The sequence below is a fragment of the Pantherophis guttatus genome, chromosome 1 (assembly GCF_059756535.1).
Source record: "Pantherophis guttatus breed Tessera chromosome 1, ASM5975653v1, whole genome shotgun sequence".
NCBI lineage: Eukaryota > Metazoa > Chordata > Lepidosauria > Squamata > Colubridae > Pantherophis > Pantherophis guttatus.
In genome coordinates, this window is record NC_142063.1 from 56,169,032 (window position 1) to 56,188,045 (window position 19,014).

Sequence of the window (19,014 nt, forward strand, 5' to 3'; positions counted from 1 at the left end):
GCACCGGAGACAAATTCCTTGTCTGTCTAATCACACTTGGCCAATAAAGAATTCTATTTCTATTCTAAAAAAAAAAACAGTTTATTGATGATTTTTAAAAGAAATGTTAATTGTAACATTTTTGAATTTTAATAAAAATATAAGAATGCTTATGCTATAACACAGTGAAAATCTTTTGACCAGTCATGACAGAAAATGTCAACGTGTCTTTAGATCAGATGTTTCTTATTTAAATCTGAAGAGTTGGAAGGCACAAGCTCTTCATATGAGGTAAGATGACATATTTAAATGCACCATTGTCTTTAATGCTCTGCTTACACAATCATATCATTTTGGCATAAAATCTGGACTGAAGGAATAAACATTTAATAGAAAGGGCCAGGGAACAAATAGTTAAAGCCACCAACAATGAAATGGACTCAGGCATGATACAGTATGTCCAGCAAATAAACATTCTGGCTTTGAAATATAGGCTGAGAATATTTGTTTTTTTTTAAATACAATATAACACTGCTATATATAGTTCTATAACTGTCACTTTATACACAACATCCACTGCTGGGATATGCTTTGCTTGCATGGAAGGGAATGTTTTGCATTTGGCAAAAAATAATTTTATGCTACCTACTTTATTTTTATAAGATCTGTATCAGCTGTTTTAAACATATGTCTCTGCTTTTTACCCTTATGATTAATTACTAATCAATGGTATTTAAATATAAATGAAGCAAGAAACCAAACAAAATAACAGGTTCAGATAGAACATGAAACTTGTATAACAAGTTCCTATCTCAATGTCATTCATTCCACTAAGAAAATTATGTCTCCGATATGGCATTTTACTTCTAAATGCAAACCTCTTTCATTCTGAACAGACCTAGGCCCTAGGTTTATGTCATTTTTGCCCACCAGCATACGTAGTGCAAAAACATTTTATATTGTGTTGTGTAGAATTTTATTTAAATTGTTTAATTGTTTTTAGATTTGGTATATCACCCTTCTGAACAGATTACACAGATCTGTTATATTACCCTCCAGAACAGAGGCTTATATGCTGTAAAATATTTAAAATTTAAAATTAATTAATATGCAATATTTAACAAGGGTAGATAGTAAGGATGCAAAACTAAAATGCTAAAGCATACAATTAACTTTTAATAAAATAGCCTGACAGAAGTCAAGGCTTTTTCCTCATGCAAGAGATATGGTAAAGGAACATCACTCAATAAAAACATCCTTTCTAATGTTGCCCAGAAGAAAATTAAAGACAACTATGTTTTCAATGATATGACACCTATAAAGCAAACTATCCATAAGGTTCACATTTCTGGTCTTGCTTGTTGAACAAAAGAGAAGAAGAAAGAGCAAGAGATGTTAAAAGGTAGGAAATTATCAGTGAATTTATGCTAAAAGAGAACCGAGATGCATAGCATGAATACAACATATTAATCACGGATTTATGTATGTGTGTTTCTCTATGCGTAGATTTGTTTTCGCAACCAAAATAGAAACTAACATTTTATACTCTAACATTATAGAATAGAAATAATAGAGAAATTAACTAAAGCAACCTCCCCCAACTCACAAATTGAAAAATAAAAAAGCATCTAGTACTTGAAAAGTATGTACTAGAAAAGCATCTAATACAATGACTATGTGGCAGTCCAACAGGTTGGTATCTTTTAGATAAAAACATTCAAAGTCTCATTTTCCATTACAAAGTTTAACTATATCATATACCTGCTTTCCCATTTTTAAGTTTAACTCTATAGGATGCTATAAAAGCATTAAATTATTTCAATTTTTTTAGAAGCTCATAACCCAATGATAAAATCTTAGATTGTATTTGCTTCCAAATGGACACGAGATTCTCCTCTAACATTAATGCTTTTAATGCAAGGGGGTGCAAAAGGGAAGTTTATGACAAACGATATTTTAGTTTATCACAGTAGTATACTATAATTGGAAAATATAGAATTATTTATTTATAGCAAATACTTTAAAATACATTCACAGAGAGGTTTTGTAGTACTGTTCTACCACCGTCCCCCAACCTGCAAAGTAAAACATTTAGGCTTATGACAGTGTTGGAAAAAATAGACTATCAGAGTGACAATTCTTGAAATAGACAAGCTGGTCTGCAATAATAATGAATATATCCCACTTACATGGCAGTGCTAATTCATAACTATTCCTTTTTATATGATTGCTAAAGTATTACAGTGCCAAATTTGCAGGTTTCATTCCTAAGCACACTTACTGAAAACTAACCTCCACTGGATTTGAATTTTACTTCTAAGTTAAGACTGTTAAAGAAGCATGGAGTGAGGCTGTGTAAGGAAAAACTGTTTTCCCTGCCAGAATTTTGAGTCCTTTAATTTCCATCAATCAATTTAAATTAATACATTTTGCCAAGTCCATTGAAATTATAAGATGGAATTATTACAATTATGTTTATTTGTTTATCATATCCCAAAGAGTCTGGGCAGGCTGTGACAGTACTAATTTTTTAATTTCATCCTGACAATATTTTTAATAAAATATTTATTTAATAAAATAAATATTGCATATACACAGCTCTGTTACCATAAGATCATAAAGAATCATCTAGATTGAATAATTTTTCTGAATTTGTTGTGGAAGAAAGAAATTGCTGGGAATTTAATTTTGCAGCTGCAATTTGAGTGCTGGTAGTTACCAATGTCAGGAATTCTCACTTCCTGGTCTGGTCACTCTCTATAATTGCTAAGCTATGTTATTCTTGCAGAATCCTTTTAAATTTCCTTAAATTTTCCCCATTCCTTTTGTCCCTGTTTGACATGGATATGAGTGGGAAAAATAGGAGTAGAAATGCAGTGCAAAATGAGGACTGCTCTCTTTTGGAGACCAGAAGAAAGGTATCAGACTAGAGTAATCTTGCTGTCATGGCCCCATCGGATCCCAGTTCGGAGGAGGAGGAGTTGGAAATCGGACTGTCCAACGGGATGGCACATCTCCCTTGCAATGTTTGGAGAGGCCAGGGACTGAGGAGGACAATGCTGGCCAGGCTCTCAGGCATTGGGGGAGGTGGTCAACTAAGATGGGGAGTTGCCTGCCCTCACAGACATGGGAAAGGATCAGCTGCAGACAGGCAATGGTGCTGAGAGGCAGCAGATCCCCTCTGATGAGGAACAGCTGCCTCCCCCACTCCATCTGAGGGCACAGAGAGTAGAGCAGAGGCAAGCTTAAAGGAGGTCTGCCGAGCTACTGGGAAGAAGGTTGCCCTGCCCCTCCTCACAAGAAACACATGACATGGGTTGACTTAAGCAAAAGCTAGGGGAGATTGTCTTTGTTGGGAACAATTGTTTGCTTTGGCATACACTCCCCTAGCTTTGTAAAAACTTGGCCTTGACTTGTGTTTCTGCCTCTGCTTTGCCTTATGCCTTTGCCTGGTGGACTTGCCACTTGCCTTATGGCCTTGTCCTGTGGACTTTGCCTATGAACCTTGCCCCATATGCTTGCACCTTCTCTTTGGACTTCCTCTCTGCCTTTGTGAATTGGTTTTTTGCTTGCTGGCTTTTGTTTCTGGGACTGAGGGTATCTGCCTTCAGGGTAATATGGGGTAGAGTCTTAACAGCGGTTGTAGGGTCATTTCTTGTGGAATTAATAGACCAATAAAGGATTCTATCGAAGCCTGCCTCTGCCTAGGTGACCTGGATCGTAATACTTGCCTTCTGATACCAAACACTAAAAGCTGTCCAACACAATTATTTACATTTAATTTAGTTAAAGTGGAATATGTTAATTATAATTTGAATTGTAGTTCACAGAGGCCGTGCGGATCTGGATGGGGAGGAATAGGCTCAGGCTCAACCCATCCAAGACCGAGTGGCTGTGGTTTCCGATGTCCCGATATAGTCAGTTGGTGCCATCACTGACTATTGGGGGCAAATCACTGGCCCCCACAGAGGGCGCGCAACTTGGGCGTCCTCCTGGATTCACGGCTGACTTTAGAAGAGCACTTGATGGCCGTGACCGGGAGGATTTTTCATCAGGTTCGCCTGATCCGCCAGTTGCATCCCTTTCTGGATCGAGACTCCTTACGCACGGTCACTCATGCCCTCGTCACCTCCCGCCTGGACTATTGTAATGCTCTCTACATGGGGCTCCCCTTGAGGAGCACCCGGAGGCTCCAACTGGCGCAGAGTGCGGCCACGCGGGTGGTAGTGGGAGCGACATGGCATTCCCATGTGACACCCCTCCTGCGCGAGCTGCACTGGCTCCTGGTGGTCTTCCAGGTGCGCTTCAAGGTTTTGGTCACCACCTTTAAAGCGCTCCATGGCTTAGGACCTGGGTACTTGCGGGACCACCTACTACCACCAATAGCCTCCCACCGGCCGGTACGCTCTCATACAGAGGGGCTCCTCCAGGTGCCGTCGGCCAAACAATGTCGACTGGTGGCCCCCAGGGGGAGAGCCTTCTCTGTGGGGGTACCTACTATCTGGAATGAGTTCCCCCCAGAGATACGGAGGATCCCGGATCTGCACACCTTCCGCCACGCTCTTAAAACATTTTTATTCCACCAGGCGGGCCTGGCCTAACCTTCTCCCTCTTTTTAAATAAATTTTTAATATTTTTAAATATTTTTAACATTCAAAGTTTAATTTGTTTTAAATTGATTGGGGTTTTTTAATCTGTCTGGGCCAAACTATTTAATTCAATTTTATTTCCACTTTTTAAATTTTGTATGTATATATTTTATTGTTGGCTGTTCACCACCCTGAGTCCTTCGGGAGTAGGGCGGTATATAAATCAAATAAAAGTAAAAGTAAAGTAAAAGTAAAGTTCAGATCCATAAAACAAATTACATCTACCTTTAACTATCTTGAAAATATAAGCTTAAAAGGCATTACATGCAGCACTTTAAATGCCAAATAAATATTTTTTAAAACTGTCATACATGAACTGTGAAAATCTTGAAAAACATGAGAGAACAATAGAGAGCCAGAACATTATGTGTCTCTTTGCTGATCACTATTTGTCCAGATTTTTGGCTACCTAGACATGGTAGCCATACTACATTTTTTTATGATTAGCATTAGCATCAGAAAGTAGACTCATATTAAAGAAACTTACCTTTTTACCTATAGGTATCATAGATGAAAAAATAGAAGTTATAATGGCACAGAATGTATTCAAATCCAGGATTATCTGAAGTAGCCTTTCATTTTCTGTTTCATGCACAAGACAAAGAAAAAAAAAGTTCTTACCAATTATCTTTACAGATTATATATTTTTTAAAAATGATATATCTTTTAATATTTAGATTAAGTTTTCTTACCATTACTAATGATACAACTTTGATTCATTAGATTGTTCTCTTGCACTTCTTTAATGTCCTGTTGATCTAGATATTTTTTTCCTGAAGCATTTGGCTTTTTCTTACAATTTGTGGAAGGTGTGTTTTTTTCAGAATACTGATCATTCTTAGCTTCATTATTTGAATTCAAATGATTTTTTTCTTTGAGGCCATTGCCAGGTAATTTCCCATTATCTGCAAAGAATTACATATTATATTTTTAATTTACATGACATTTTAGCTGGTTGTATTCTGCATCATTATTTTACATCTTGAAAAAATATGGACTTTTCTGTTCCACAGTTTTTTGACTGAAAGTTAACAAGAAAATAATTTAGAAAAAAGGAATTTTATTATTAGAATTGATGCTAAATTGCTAAAAATTTGCCACCCTAAGTCATCTTAAAGTGAGATGGGTGACAAATAAGTCTGAAAAACATATAAATAAAATTATATATGAAAGTAGCAGTCCTCTATCCATTGACTTGGGTACTGAGGAATTTCTGATTGAGTATTTATTGGATATGCTGTAAAGTATCAGATAACCATTTAAACTTCAACAACTAAGTAAATTGTAACTATACATACACTTACAGATATCTTTCAACTTGGGAGGGGGTGGGGTGGAATTAACAAGCATGGGATAGATTAGGTAGTCCTTTCCATTTTTCAGCTGATCCTCCACTTAACTTTTTTCTCATTTCCGTTATAGTGATAAAAATAATTTTGGTTAATTAAGATTGCCATGAATCTGGGTCCACACCATGACATAGTTTGTTTAAATATAATATATAATCATAGTTGGGCTTGCTCAATATGTTAAGACTCAAATCATTGTTTATAAACAAAATGGCTAGATCCACACATTATGCTCAAGCCAGCACAAGCAAATCACATTTGGGTTTTGTTTTTATTTAACAATATTTAGAGCACCATGTTTGGAACCAGATAATACCAGTGGTGGGTTGCTCCCGGTTCTGTCTGGTTCTACAGAACCAGTAGTAAAATTGGCGGGAGGCTCTGCCCACCCACCACAATGTCATCATGGGTGATCATGGGCGCGTGCACTCCTCCGCTGCGAACCAATAGTAAGGGTAAGTGGAACCCACCCCTGGATAACACCTAGATTTTTCCTCAATAATAAACAACAAGCACATACAATAATTACATCATTCCCCCAGAATCAAAATTGATTTTTGAGTGAAAGTACTTGGGAGCTAAATCAATAGAAGCAAAACATTCCTAATAATTGTTAGAGTCCAGGCCAGTATCACTATCAAGACATTCAGAAGGTCCTAAAAATCAGGATAAATTTTTTGAGTATAATGATAACTATTATTTATCAGGCTTATGAATATGAAATAATATGCCTTATAAAAAAGGGAAAAAAAGAAAATTAAAATAAGGATTTTCAGAATTGTGGGAATGATTCTACAGCATTCCATTTGAATTGTTCACATTTGGAAGTCTTTATCTTCTGTTCATTATGATGACAGGAAATATATTAGAATCCTGATTTCCAGACTGATGCAGAAGAATTAAATGTAGTGTTCTTTTCTAATATATATAAACAATTAAAATCCATATGATTAAGAACTACAATGCATGTAATAGTCCAAGTTACATATAAATAATACATGTGCTAAAATTATGCTTACATTGTGGAAATATTGCACTTTTTCTAATAATTGAAAACATCAATTCGTTTATTTTAAATCATGTTGCTTCGTCCAAAATAATACTACACTTAGGAGTAGGGCAGGGGTGTCAAACTCGATTTCATTGAGTGCTGCATCAGGGTTGTGTTTGATCTTGGGGGCCCAGCTGGACGTGGCCGGGGTAAGCATGGCCAGGGTGGCCATGGCCAGCTCGATGTCACTTGTGTCAGGGGCACTTGTGGTGGCTAAGTGCTAAGGCAGGACTTTCCTCAGACCCTCACTCACTCTCATTATAATCTCCTTCCTTCCTTCCCTTCCCTTCCCTTCCCTTCCCTTCCCTTCCCTTTCCTTTTCCTTCCCTCTTCATTCTCCTTTCTTCCTTCCCCTCTTTCTTTCTTTTTCCTTCCTAGCTATCTTCCCATCTTTCCTTTTTTTTCTTTATCTTTTATCTTTCCCTTTTTCCTTTCCTGTGCCTTCTTGCATGCTCAAATGCAAAAGGGGAAACAATTCTCCTTTTGTTTTTAATTAGTTTTGCTAGCCCTCTGTCAGCAAAAACGGGGCCCAGGGAGATGCACATGGCCCTCACTGGCTCCATTTTTGCTGACAGAGGCACCACAAGCTGGTCCTTTGCTGTTTCCAGGGTGGCCCTATGGGCGAGATCTAAGCACCCCAAGGCAGGATTCAGCCCAGAGGCCTTGAGTTTGACACCCCTGGAGGAGGGTACTATCTTAAAGTTCTGCCAATGTAAAAGAGACATCAATTTTTTGTTGTATTATGCCTTAAAAAAAATAAAGGCTCTTTGCTTTGCTTAAAAGCAAAAATTTTCAGGAATTTTTGATTTATCTATTTTTATTACCAAAACAGTGGCCTAATACCTGATTCTGTCTTTTGGCTTCCACAGTTGTTTCTGCTATCCCATATAAGACCTTGGATTTCTGGCAGTAAATGCATTTTGGTCTTCATACACTTCCCATGTCCAATATTTAATTTATGTTGATGTTCCACCGAAGTTGTTGCTTGTTTTCTTTTCTTGTAAATATATTCACATGGAGAAATGGAGATGTTGTACTGGAGCTTTTCAAACTCTTGCTCTAGTTGCTGCAATTCATCTACACAAATATTTGCTTGAAAAATCTTTCTTGATTCCTCAGCTAGCTTTAAAGTAAATTCCTGGACCCTTAAGGAGGAACTGGCATCTTTCCAATCTAAGCCTTTATTTGTTATCAATTTACAATTTTGAATTGCATTCTGGAAAACAGACTCTCTTTCCAGAATTTGGAGTCTGTCAGTGTTTCGGTTATCATTTTCTGAGTCTGCAGTAACAGATTTTTTCCATTGCATTACTTTATTAAAATAACAAAAAGCATTCACATCCTGACATTCATAGTTTGTTTGTTCATGGGCATGTTTAGCTTTATGTCTCTCTGCTTTAAATTTTTTATTAATTTTATGTTTTGTGAAATCATTATCATTAGTTTTTTTAAATATCTTTCCAAAATAATATGCAGTTTTATCAAAAATATTGCTTATAACACTTTGCCCTACATTTCTCCCATTTTTGTTCCTGTGCAGTATGTTTTTCTCACTTTTCTTATCTTCCTGACCCTTTTCTGGCTTAACTTTTTCATGCCCATAAATAAATAGTTTATCTACATAGTTTAAGTTTTTAAAACAAACTGTCTTGTCTTGTGTAAACATTTCATTGTCAGGATCAACAACTAAATGGTGTGTGTTTAAATTACCTTTTGTGTACCTAGGAGTACGATCCATAATATGATTTATAGACTCAAGATGATTGGAGAGCTCATCTGAGGAAAATTTGCTAGGATTAATACTAAGATCTGATTTGGAATCTTCCCTCTGAATGTCTAAACGTTGCACTAGATCTTCACTGGCAAAAGTGTCTATTAGACCATGCTTTTTAAGAAGTAAATTATTATAGTCAATGTTTAAACTGCGTTTAGTTTTCTTCTGAGATACTACTGGTACAGATGACATTAGTGGTACTGTTTCTTGTTGAAATTCAGGTTCAGTATCTCCAATATTTAAAATGCCATCTTTTTTCTTACGTTGAGTTAAAATTTTAAACTCCTCGTTTTCTAAATTAGGTGTTAAATATGTTTTTGTGGTATATTCTACCTGATTTATATGCTTTCTATCAGGCCTTATACCTGTTATAATGCTTTTCTCTCTATCTGATTGATCAACATGAGAAGCTAAAATCTTTTGTTCGCTTTTTAATTCTTTTTTACCTTCTTTTGAATATATTAGACTTTCATACATGTGTAGTAAATGCATGCTTTTCTTAGAAAAAGTATGAGAATCAGGATAATGTGAGATAGTTTGTTCTTGAGGAGCATAATTTCCAATAGTTTTTGGTACTGAAGAAACATCACAACTTTGAGCACTATCATAATAGTCTTCTATTCTTTCTGAACTGTTTACCTCATTGCTTCTTTCACCTATCTGCATTTGTGGATCCTGAAAGTATTTCTTTTCCATACTGTGAGTGACAAAATTCAAATTATGTTTGACAAGTCCATAAAATTCTTTTTCACATGGAAGCAGTTCTTGACCTGTAATGAATGGAGATAGCCTTTGCTGTTTTAAGTTATTTGGATACTTTTCAGTTGTTTGCATCCTTTTACTTTCTTGTTGAGTGTCAATAGTCAATTGCAAAATTTGTTTTGGTACATTAATTTCTACTTTTGCTCTTTTTTGAGAAAACTGATTCATAATTTCTTTAGTTATACTTTTGTTCTGCAAACAGTCTTCATTATAACTTACGGGAAAAAATTTCATGGTACCAGGTAACATGCTTGCTACATTCTTCACCTCAACAAATTCATTTTCTTTATGAGAAACTATAACATCTTCTTGTATATCATATTTTTGTGAATACAAACAAACCAATGGTTCTGAAATCTCAGTTTTCTTCATAACATCAGTGTAACATATGACAGGTGTACTTTCATCCAAACCTTTTAGGTTTAAATGTTTAAATTTGTTTATGTATTGTTTTCTAGATGAAGAAACTCTCTTCACATATTTATACTGTTTTGTTGATCTTTGCAGACTAAGCTGTAATTCTGAGGTTTTGTGTGGTTTGTCGAAGTTTTTGTCACATGTTTTTTTATCCTGGAATAAAGGTTCTATTATATATTCTGAAAAATGTTTTTCAGATGAAGGAAAAATTGTTTCTGATAATAACCTAGCTTCTTTTGTTACATTTGTACTGCCTGCATTGTTTTGCATTGTTGATGAAAGTAAAAAAATCTCTTTGTTAAAAGATATTTCCTTCAGATTTGCTGTTTTCTGATGTAACATATTTTTCTTTTCTAATTCTTTGTTTTTCTGTAGTGATTCAACACTATTTTTAGATTGGCTATTTTTAACCTTGGTTCTTTTAATTTCTTGTAAAGAATTTATGGTTTTGTCTGGAAAGTTCTGAAAACTAAAGAGATCTTTATAATGGCTAAAAGAAGAAATGCACTGGAGCTCTTCAGCTTCACTGTACTGTATTTCAGAATGTATGACTGAATCTGGAGAAAAACAAATAGAAAATGGAGACTGAGCTAACTTCCTTGCATCCTAAGTAACTCCTTGCTTTTCTTTTTCATTATGAACATAGCTTGCTTTAATATCTGCAGCATCATTGGAGTAGTTTTCATTAAAATCTTCATTACAATACTCTTCATTAGTATTTTTGGCTTTTTGCTCTCTATTTCTCTCTTTAATTCCTCCCTTTTCTATTATAAGTCTTCTTTCTAATAAAGTTTCTTTTCTTCCCCCTGTTATAGCTGATTCCCTACTGTCTAAAACAGCAATAAACATTTCATTGTCATCTGGAATATCCTTGCACTGTGAAAAATTCCTTAAGGGTTCATCTAGCAGCTAGATGAACCCTTAAGGGACTTTTCACAGTGCAAGAGCTATATTCTAGCTCTTTGAAAAACAATTTTCATGCATTTCAAGACTAATTCTAATTTTTTCTTGCATACTTTTAGACATTCTTTCTACAGATTTCTGACACCTACAAAAGTGAATTTTCTACTTGTTCTATTTTATCTCTTCTAGCTTTTTTTCTCAGCACTCTTTTTTGTTTCATAGTTTGTTGCTCTGGGAGTGAATTAGCAACATTTTCTACCTCTAGATGAGACAGTTTCTTGAATTCTAGAATGTGAATAATCATCTTTTCTGGATTAAAGTGTTTCTATATTTCCAAATTTTCTTTTCTGATCCTGACCCTTTTTATAATTAGTTATTTATATACATTGATAGGAAAGACAGTATTTTAACTTATAATTCGCCAGCAGCGAGTGTGGTTTATTAACTTCTACTAATTCACCATTTTCAATGGTTTCTATATATTTTTTCACTAGCTTTTGCTGCTAAAGAAGACAAGAGAAAGTTTTCCTGAGAAGTATCAGTATTCTGATTTTCTAATTTTTGACAATATTCTGATTTAGTAGGAATTGTTTTTTATTTATTTTTTATCTGTAGAAAATGCTGCTTCACTGTTTTTAGGTTGTCAGTTGTACTCATTAGATTTTAGATCTATTTCCAAAGTGTCTGCATTTTCTTTAGCTCTGACATACTGAAAATTTAGTACATTTGTAAAATAGCTAACGGAGTAGAAAAACTGGAGCCTTTTAGAGCCATTTTAATTTTCTTCTCCTGAAGTTTGGGTATTTAATGGAACAAAATTATCTATACTGTGAGAAGATTGAAGCTGCTCTACAACTGAGCTCTGAATAGCTGGAGACTCATGTCCTAGCCGATTAACTGATATGGCCTTATTAACTTCAATTATATTATTATATACACTTTCATACAAACCTGACTGGCTTTTTGTTCTTTCTGAATTCGGAGTATTTTCGTTGATTTGGTTCCCTGATACTGAATCTTGTTCTGTACTGGAAGATTTTAGATTTTCAGCAAGTTCAGTGGAAAAAGCAGCAGCTTCCGTATTCATGAAATCAGGACATTCATTCCCTAAAGGAACTTCAGGATCTGTAATATCTGGGCTGGTCATTTCTTCATGATATTTTTCTTTCTCTTCATCTACTACCGATTCAAGTGTTTGCTCTATGTTCTTTTTAACATATTTGCTTTGTTCTTCATAGAGCATTTGCTCTACTGCTGCTTCTCTCAAACCATCCTCCACTGGGACCAATTTTATATTAGAAGGCAGTGGGTCTTCATTTTGATCTATTTTTCCATTTGCAGGCTGTTCTTTGTCTTTTTGAGCGTATCCAAAAGTTAAAATATCATTTAACTTCAGACCAAACCAGTTTGATTCAGACAGTTCATTATCACTATGTTTCTCTATTCTTGCTTTGGAAGCTGCTGTTCTGCCATGGTGGCCACTGTTAGAAGCAGTGTTGGAACTGCTATGGAGATCTAGATCACCATCTTTGTACAGCGGATCATGTCCTGATTTTTCATTTCCAAAATGAAGCAAATCTGTCAAACTGCTCTGAAACCAGCTACGTGGCTCCATTTTACTCTCTTTGGGTTGTTCTTGAATATCAGCATTGTCAGCTATTGCTATTTTTCTATGCCTAAATGTAATTTGTTCTGAAATCTCTGAGGATTTTCCAAAAGCCTCCTTATGTTCTTCCCCTCCCAAACCAAGCCAACCTGTAATACCAAAAACAGTCCAAATTGACTGAGTTGGGACTGGATTCAGAGCCTGACCGATTGGGTCTTCTTGCTGGCTAGAGTCATCTTGATCAGTCTTGCTGTGACTGCTATATTCTTTTGGGATAGAAATATCTGGGAGCTTCATTATTTCATCTTCAGGCATGTTAAAGTCTGAGTCTTTACCATCAGTGTAAAGAGATACATCATGCTCATTTTCTTCAGCAGGACGATTAAATATGCTGTCTTCATTTTCAAAAACATATTCTTCACCATCAAGACAAAGGAAATCAGTTTCCTAAAAAAATAAATGTAAAATGAATACATTATTTTTTGACTTATTTAAAACATTTATTATTTACCTAGCTTTCCTCACCTATTAAAAAAAGCATTTGAAACCCCTTTGAGAAGACCCCTTTGTACATTATCAACTCTCTCTCTCTCTCTCTATATATATAATATAAATATCAATATATAAATATAGATAGCAGGAATATTCTCCTATAACTATGTATCATTATTAATAGAGCATAAAAAAGTGATGTGGGAAGGAGCTCTGTCACTGCAATGAGTAACTTCAGCCTGAGCTCTTAAATGTTTTCCAGTCCTTTTTGAAATGGTTTAGTGTTGTTCTAGAATAATGTTGCTTTCCAGAATAGTGCTATTCTAGAACAACACAAAACCTTGCTATTAGCTGATGAGTTCCCTTTGATCACACTCATTCAAAATCTTTCTGCAAAACCTGAGCAAGTTTTGACAGTTAAACTTAATAGTTTAATAATCTATTAGAACCTGCCTTCCCCTCCTCCCTATCCCTTATTAAGGCAGCTGATGATGTTTGGTGGAAGGGGAAACGAAGCTAGCACTATCCACAATTGTTTTCCTGAGTTATCCCATATGCATTTTGTGAGAACAGCATGAGAGCTATTAAATATTGAATCATCCGCCTTCAATATGCATCATCCATAAGTGTGACCAAAGTGTCTTTCTCCCATAGCCAAGCCTGAATCCTGCCTGAAAGGGGTGCAGGAAATCCATTTCATCGAAGTCTCCCTGGAACTGTCCAACAACCCCTTTTTCTATTACTTTCTCTAAAGAGGGAAGATGGGAGACTGGATGCAAATTGTCCAGACAGGTTGGGTCAAGCGATGGTTTTTCCTCTTCAGTCAATGTGGCCGAGGCAAGCCAAAAGATTGGACATCTATGATTTATATGAACAAATCAATACACCAAATTATCTCCTGAGTTTCCTTTGAAATAATACCACTAGAGAATTTGAAATGTTCATTAAGCATTTTAATTTACCTTTGTGGGCACTTCTATTTCTTCTGTAACAAATGCTTCTTCTGTTTGGACAGCATCCATTGGGAAGTAACCAAAATCTTTGCCTTTCTATAGTAAAAGGAAAAATGGCATTTATGAACACACTGTGATTTCTACTTAAAATATTAATGAAACAAAAATTATAAGAAGAATTTGCTTCCTCCTGTTTTTTTTTAATAGTAGAGAAATGTTTGTTTTTAGTTTACATACCATGGGATATTATCAATAGTGGTCTTGCTATTTTATCATCAGTACTTTTTCTTCAAATTATGTCAATAGGTCTCAGTTTCAGTTTAGAAGGAAATAGTTTTACCATACCACCAAACTGATAACAATTCTGTTTAAATTAAGGAGAAATAAGAATTTGAACTATGGGCTAAAAAAAGAAGCAGAATTGTATAGGTTAGTGGTTCTCAACCTGTGATCCGCAGACCCCAAGGGGGCTGCATTGTTGTCACAGGTGGGGGGCAGTCTTTGAAAGCTTGAAGAAATGTTATGATTTTAATCTTGAATTAAGTCTTGGGGGGTCCCCAGCCACAAAATGTACTTAAAAGAAGTCCATAGTGAAGAAAAAGTTGAAAACCACTGGTATAGGTTAATAGTGAGGATCTACTCTAAACTCTCTAACATAATTAACAGAAAAAATGGCAATAATTGAAAGCATTCAAAAAGATACTAATCACTATATTGATATCAAAAAGTATCACTATCAACACTGTTAAATCAGATATTATAAGCTGTGCAGTAGCATTTTGATCCACCAGATCAAGAGACAAAATGATAAAATGCTATGTCTGTTGATCTAATATTTAGCAATTAGATTCTTTACATCTGTTTGTTGAACCATTATGTTGCTTTTGGTTATAACTGCTAGAGTAAGATGGAAGTAACTTCCCAGTACATCTGGATGATACTAGTAGTTTTAGCATGGTATGTTAGTCCATGTTAATTAATCTCTGTGGTTAAGAGGCCACTGGTAAGCAACAACAGAGGCATCCTCAGAGCAGGAACAATTTATGAAACCATAAGCTTCTCATTTATACATGCACAATAATGTTACATTAAACATACAAAGGGGACACAGTTTGTGTGGTAATAATGCAATGCTACCTTCCTTATTTTGACAAAAGTATCAGATGTTTTGAACTCTGAAGGTAAATCAGACCCTTTGTTGTTTTCAATAAGCCAAAGGATGCCCAGCTGCAGTTGTGCGCATAAGCAAAAGGAATGTTCAATTATCTTAAAATTCCAAATGCAGAAATCTTTTCTGCAGAAAATATTGGACATCCCTGACAGAGAGATACTTCTATGCTGCTTCTATGGATCAATTAGAATGTTAGGTGCAGTACATACATAACAGTAGAATAATTCTGTCTCTGGCTGCATGGAAAGATCTCAGAAATCTAACTTTTCAGCAAAACAATTTTACTCAGAAGAAATCCACTATAATCAGTAGGATTAACTGCTACTAAAGGTGTAGGATTGAAGTTTAATTTAAACACAGCCAAAACCTGGTATCTTCCTGAAAACATTTCAAACTAATTATAAACTCGGCATTAAATATTTCAGCTTTTATGAGAAGAGGTTACCCAAGTTCAGAGCTGTAGAGACAGCCTTAATAATTGGTGATGTGGGAGGGGAGCTTAACTCATCCTTTAAAGATAATGGAAAACTGGGAATCTCAGAAGATGGCAGCTCCTGGCTGATCTCTAAATTTAGAAGCTAATTAGGCTTAGTTAGTACTTGGATGGAAACCAAGGAATACAAAAGAAAAGTAAAAAAATATTTTGTAAGAAGGCAATTGCAAACTATTTTGTCAAGACAACTGCATGGTTATACTCAGGTATTTACCAGCAGCAAAGATCAAAAGGGGTCTCTACCCCCCCTTTTTAGTTTACTTAATGTCCCTCCTCCCAAATCAAGGACATAGTCCTTCTCCAACTACCAGGTAATAAACAAATAATAAATTTTTGATTACTGAAGTCAATGGCCCAGGAAACAGAAATATTCAGCAAAACCAAAAATATATTATTGATTAGTTTATAACTTTAAATGAAAAGTATTGCTCCATCTAGTCATTTAAAACATTCACTCAATTTTGAAAATCCTTTCTCCTGTCTGCAAGATGATAAAAGGTGTAGCTCTTTTAATTGTTTTTAATTTGTTTTTTTTAAAAAGGGGGTTTTAATTAATATGGGCCAAATTTGTTTAATATACTTTTAAATTGTTTTAAATTTTATATTTTTATGTTTTTATTTTTGGCTGTACACCGCCCTGAGTCCTTTGGGAGAAGGGCGGTATATAAATTTAAATAATAAATAAATAAATAAATAATGAGGCAATTCTTCCCTCCGCCCTAACTTTCTTAAAACCCTTAAAGCAGGGGCGAAATCCAGCAGGTTCTGACAGGTTCTGGAGAACTGGTAGCGGAAATTTTGAGTAGTTCAGAGAACCAGCAAATACCACCTCTGGCTGGCCCCAGAGTGTGGTGGGAATGGAGATTTTGCAATATTCTTCCCCCAGGAGTGGGGAGGGAATGGGGATTTTGCAGTATCCTTCCCCTGCCACAGCCACCAAGCCATGCCCACCAAACCATGCCCACAGAACCGGTAGTAAAAAAAATTGGATTTCACCACTGCCTTAAAGTTGCAGTCATATTATAAATAAAACTAGCCATTCTCAGGCAAATTGCTGACTAATACTTACACTTCCTGCCCACAAATCTTCCCTTTCTCTTGAAAGTTTGAAGTATACCATTATTTCTTCCCCATTTTTGAAGCTCAGGTAGCGGCAGTCAGGTCCAGTGTAGTCTTTAATGGCTAACACTCTGCTCATAGTTGCTGGGTAAAAATTAAAAACAGAGGCAATATTTTAAAGACCTTTCTCATGTTATATAACAAACACAGAACCAAGCATTTATCCATAACATGCAGCAATCAATACAGTAACTCTTTAAATCAGATGTGTTTCTTCTCAGAATTGCGAAAAGCATTGGGACCTTGGGAAAAGATGCAGCTGCTTTAAGGTGCTGTTTGCATGGGTGCTGAAACACAAACACGTTCTCCTTATATGTGACAGATGATCATGGTTTAATTTTTAATCCTAAATTATCCACACTTGTCCTGTTACCAGAAACGAACAATCATAGAGTCACTGGGAATGAGTTGGGCAGCCATATAAATTTTCTTAATAAATTGGAGTTTTTCTTACTTAGTAATTACTCTATCTATTTTGCTAACAGGACTGTAGATATTATTTGACAAGATACTTTACCCTCCCAAAATTATTTTATCACTTACTACTATATAGAAGTGAATATAAAAAGTCTATACACCCCTGTTAAAATGCAAGGTTTTTGAATTGTAAAAAAAAAAAAAAATCAAACCAAGATAAATCATGTCAGAATTTTTTCCACCTTTAATATAATATATAAACTATACAATTCAACTGAAAAACAAACTGAAATCTTTCAGGGGAAAATAACAAAAAATCTTACAACAATGTGATTGCATAAATGTGCACATCCTTAAATTAATACTTGGTTGAAGCGCCTTTTGATTTTATGACAGCATTGTATAGCTTATATTTATTAATAAGGCTGTGTATGTAGACTTTTTACATTCACTATTTCCAAGTATACACGGTTGATTTAATAGCGTTTACTTCTTGCAAACTAAGTAACTTGCATAAAAATGTTGGAGGACTTTTTAGTAATGTATTTACTCTTAACAGTTTTGACTGAAATACTAAAAAAGAAAGCGAGCCAAATATATTCTCCTTAAATGCTCTATAAATTTACCAATAATTAATAGTCATTACATTATTAACTTCTTATTTAGTCAATAGAAGGATACAGTTAATGCTGTTGTGTTCTGAGGTTCTACTTCTAAGGTCTTTTAACAGGTTTGCTATTGAAATTTATAAATTCAAATCTGTTAACAGTAATTTTTCAGGCTATGGAACTTGTTAAAAAAATTACAGAGCTCCATATCATGAAGCTAAGCTCCTGTGATAAAACAATTGACTGAGCTTCTAATTTCTAATCTAATTATTGTTTTTGCCTTTAGTCTTTCCTGGAACTCCATCAAGTTTTCGTAAAACCATGAGGATGTGCTACAGTTTGAAAAGAGTTACATTATTCATAATCTCAGCAAATGACTTCTCTTTTTTAAAAAAACATCCTCACGTTAGAAAATGATTAATTAATTTTTCATAAAATGGACATATTGATAGCACTTTCTTTATAATTTCAAATTAGTGGTTAAACTTTTCAAATTAACCTCCCAAAGTTTTTCAAATAAATATATTGATAGTTTTGCAGTATTACTACACTGTTGAATAGACTTAGTTAAAGCAAAGATCTTTGTACTTACTTTCACATTCTGAATCTCCACACTTTTTCTGTGCTGAAAGCACCTTAGTACTCTTTGTGTTTGTTGACAATGAAAGAATTAATAGTGTAAGACTGATGTCTAAAATCTTCAACATTCTTAAAAAAGTTATTCCTGAAAGAATGTTTAAAAATTAGAGTCTCATGAGCAGAATAGTTTTTCAATTCCTTTAGTTAATAAGCTTTTAAAGATAAAAAGAACTCGTCAATTCATTTTCTTCTGTTCTTTAGACTCTGCTTTAGACTCTGCTCCCTTTCAACAGTGTTTTGAGTCAGCTGTCCTGCTTTAATAATTAACCACATTCAATACATGGATTACGGTTTTAAAATAAAAAGTTATTCCCAAAAGTTATTTTAATTAGAAAATCCTGCTTTACCTGTATACTAATCTGAAAATGCAAATTGTTTGTGTGACTTGTGCATTATAGGAAGAAATGTTTCTAATAAGATTAATATATGATTTTTTTCAGAATTGTGGTTTGAGTTCTGTAGTTGTTTGAATCCCTTTCTTTCAAGCCCTATGACTGAATTTATGTTTTTGTTTTAGAGCATGACCCTGGACCTGGGCAAATTCACTTGGACATTATTCCACTTTGGTGGTTATTTCTGTCAATTAAGGGTGAATAATAGGACTGTAGTTTCAGTTTAGTACAGGAGTCAGT

At 34.9% G+C, this 19,014-nt stretch overlaps 1 protein-coding gene across 3 annotated transcripts in view; it reads right to left on the reverse strand.

The window, feature by feature from the left end:
- Positions 1-18,504, reverse strand: part of MIA2 (MIA SH3 domain ER export factor 2) — a 55,273-nt gene extending 36,769 nt beyond the window's left edge. Inside the window, exons 1-7 of one of the 3 annotated variants that reach the window (XM_034418064.3) lie at positions 18,336-18,504; positions 16,669-16,802; positions 13,945-14,031; positions 11,836-12,937; positions 7,872-10,538; positions 5,321-5,533; positions 5,116-5,210 (exon numbers count right to left, since the gene is read on the reverse strand). In XM_034418064.3, coding sequence (XP_034273955.2) covers positions 5,116-5,210; positions 5,321-5,533; positions 7,872-10,538; positions 11,836-12,937; positions 13,945-14,031; positions 16,669-16,802; positions 18,336-18,450 — 4,413 coding nt within the window. In that variant the 5' untranslated portion in view covers positions 18,451-18,504. The remainder of the gene's footprint in view (positions 1-5,115; positions 5,211-5,320; positions 5,534-7,871; positions 10,539-11,835; positions 12,938-13,944; positions 14,032-16,668; positions 16,803-18,335) is intronic. The other 2 variants (XM_034418063.3, XM_034418065.3) reach the window with 2 other exon arrangements.
- Positions 18,505-19,014: the final 510 nt, after the last annotated feature.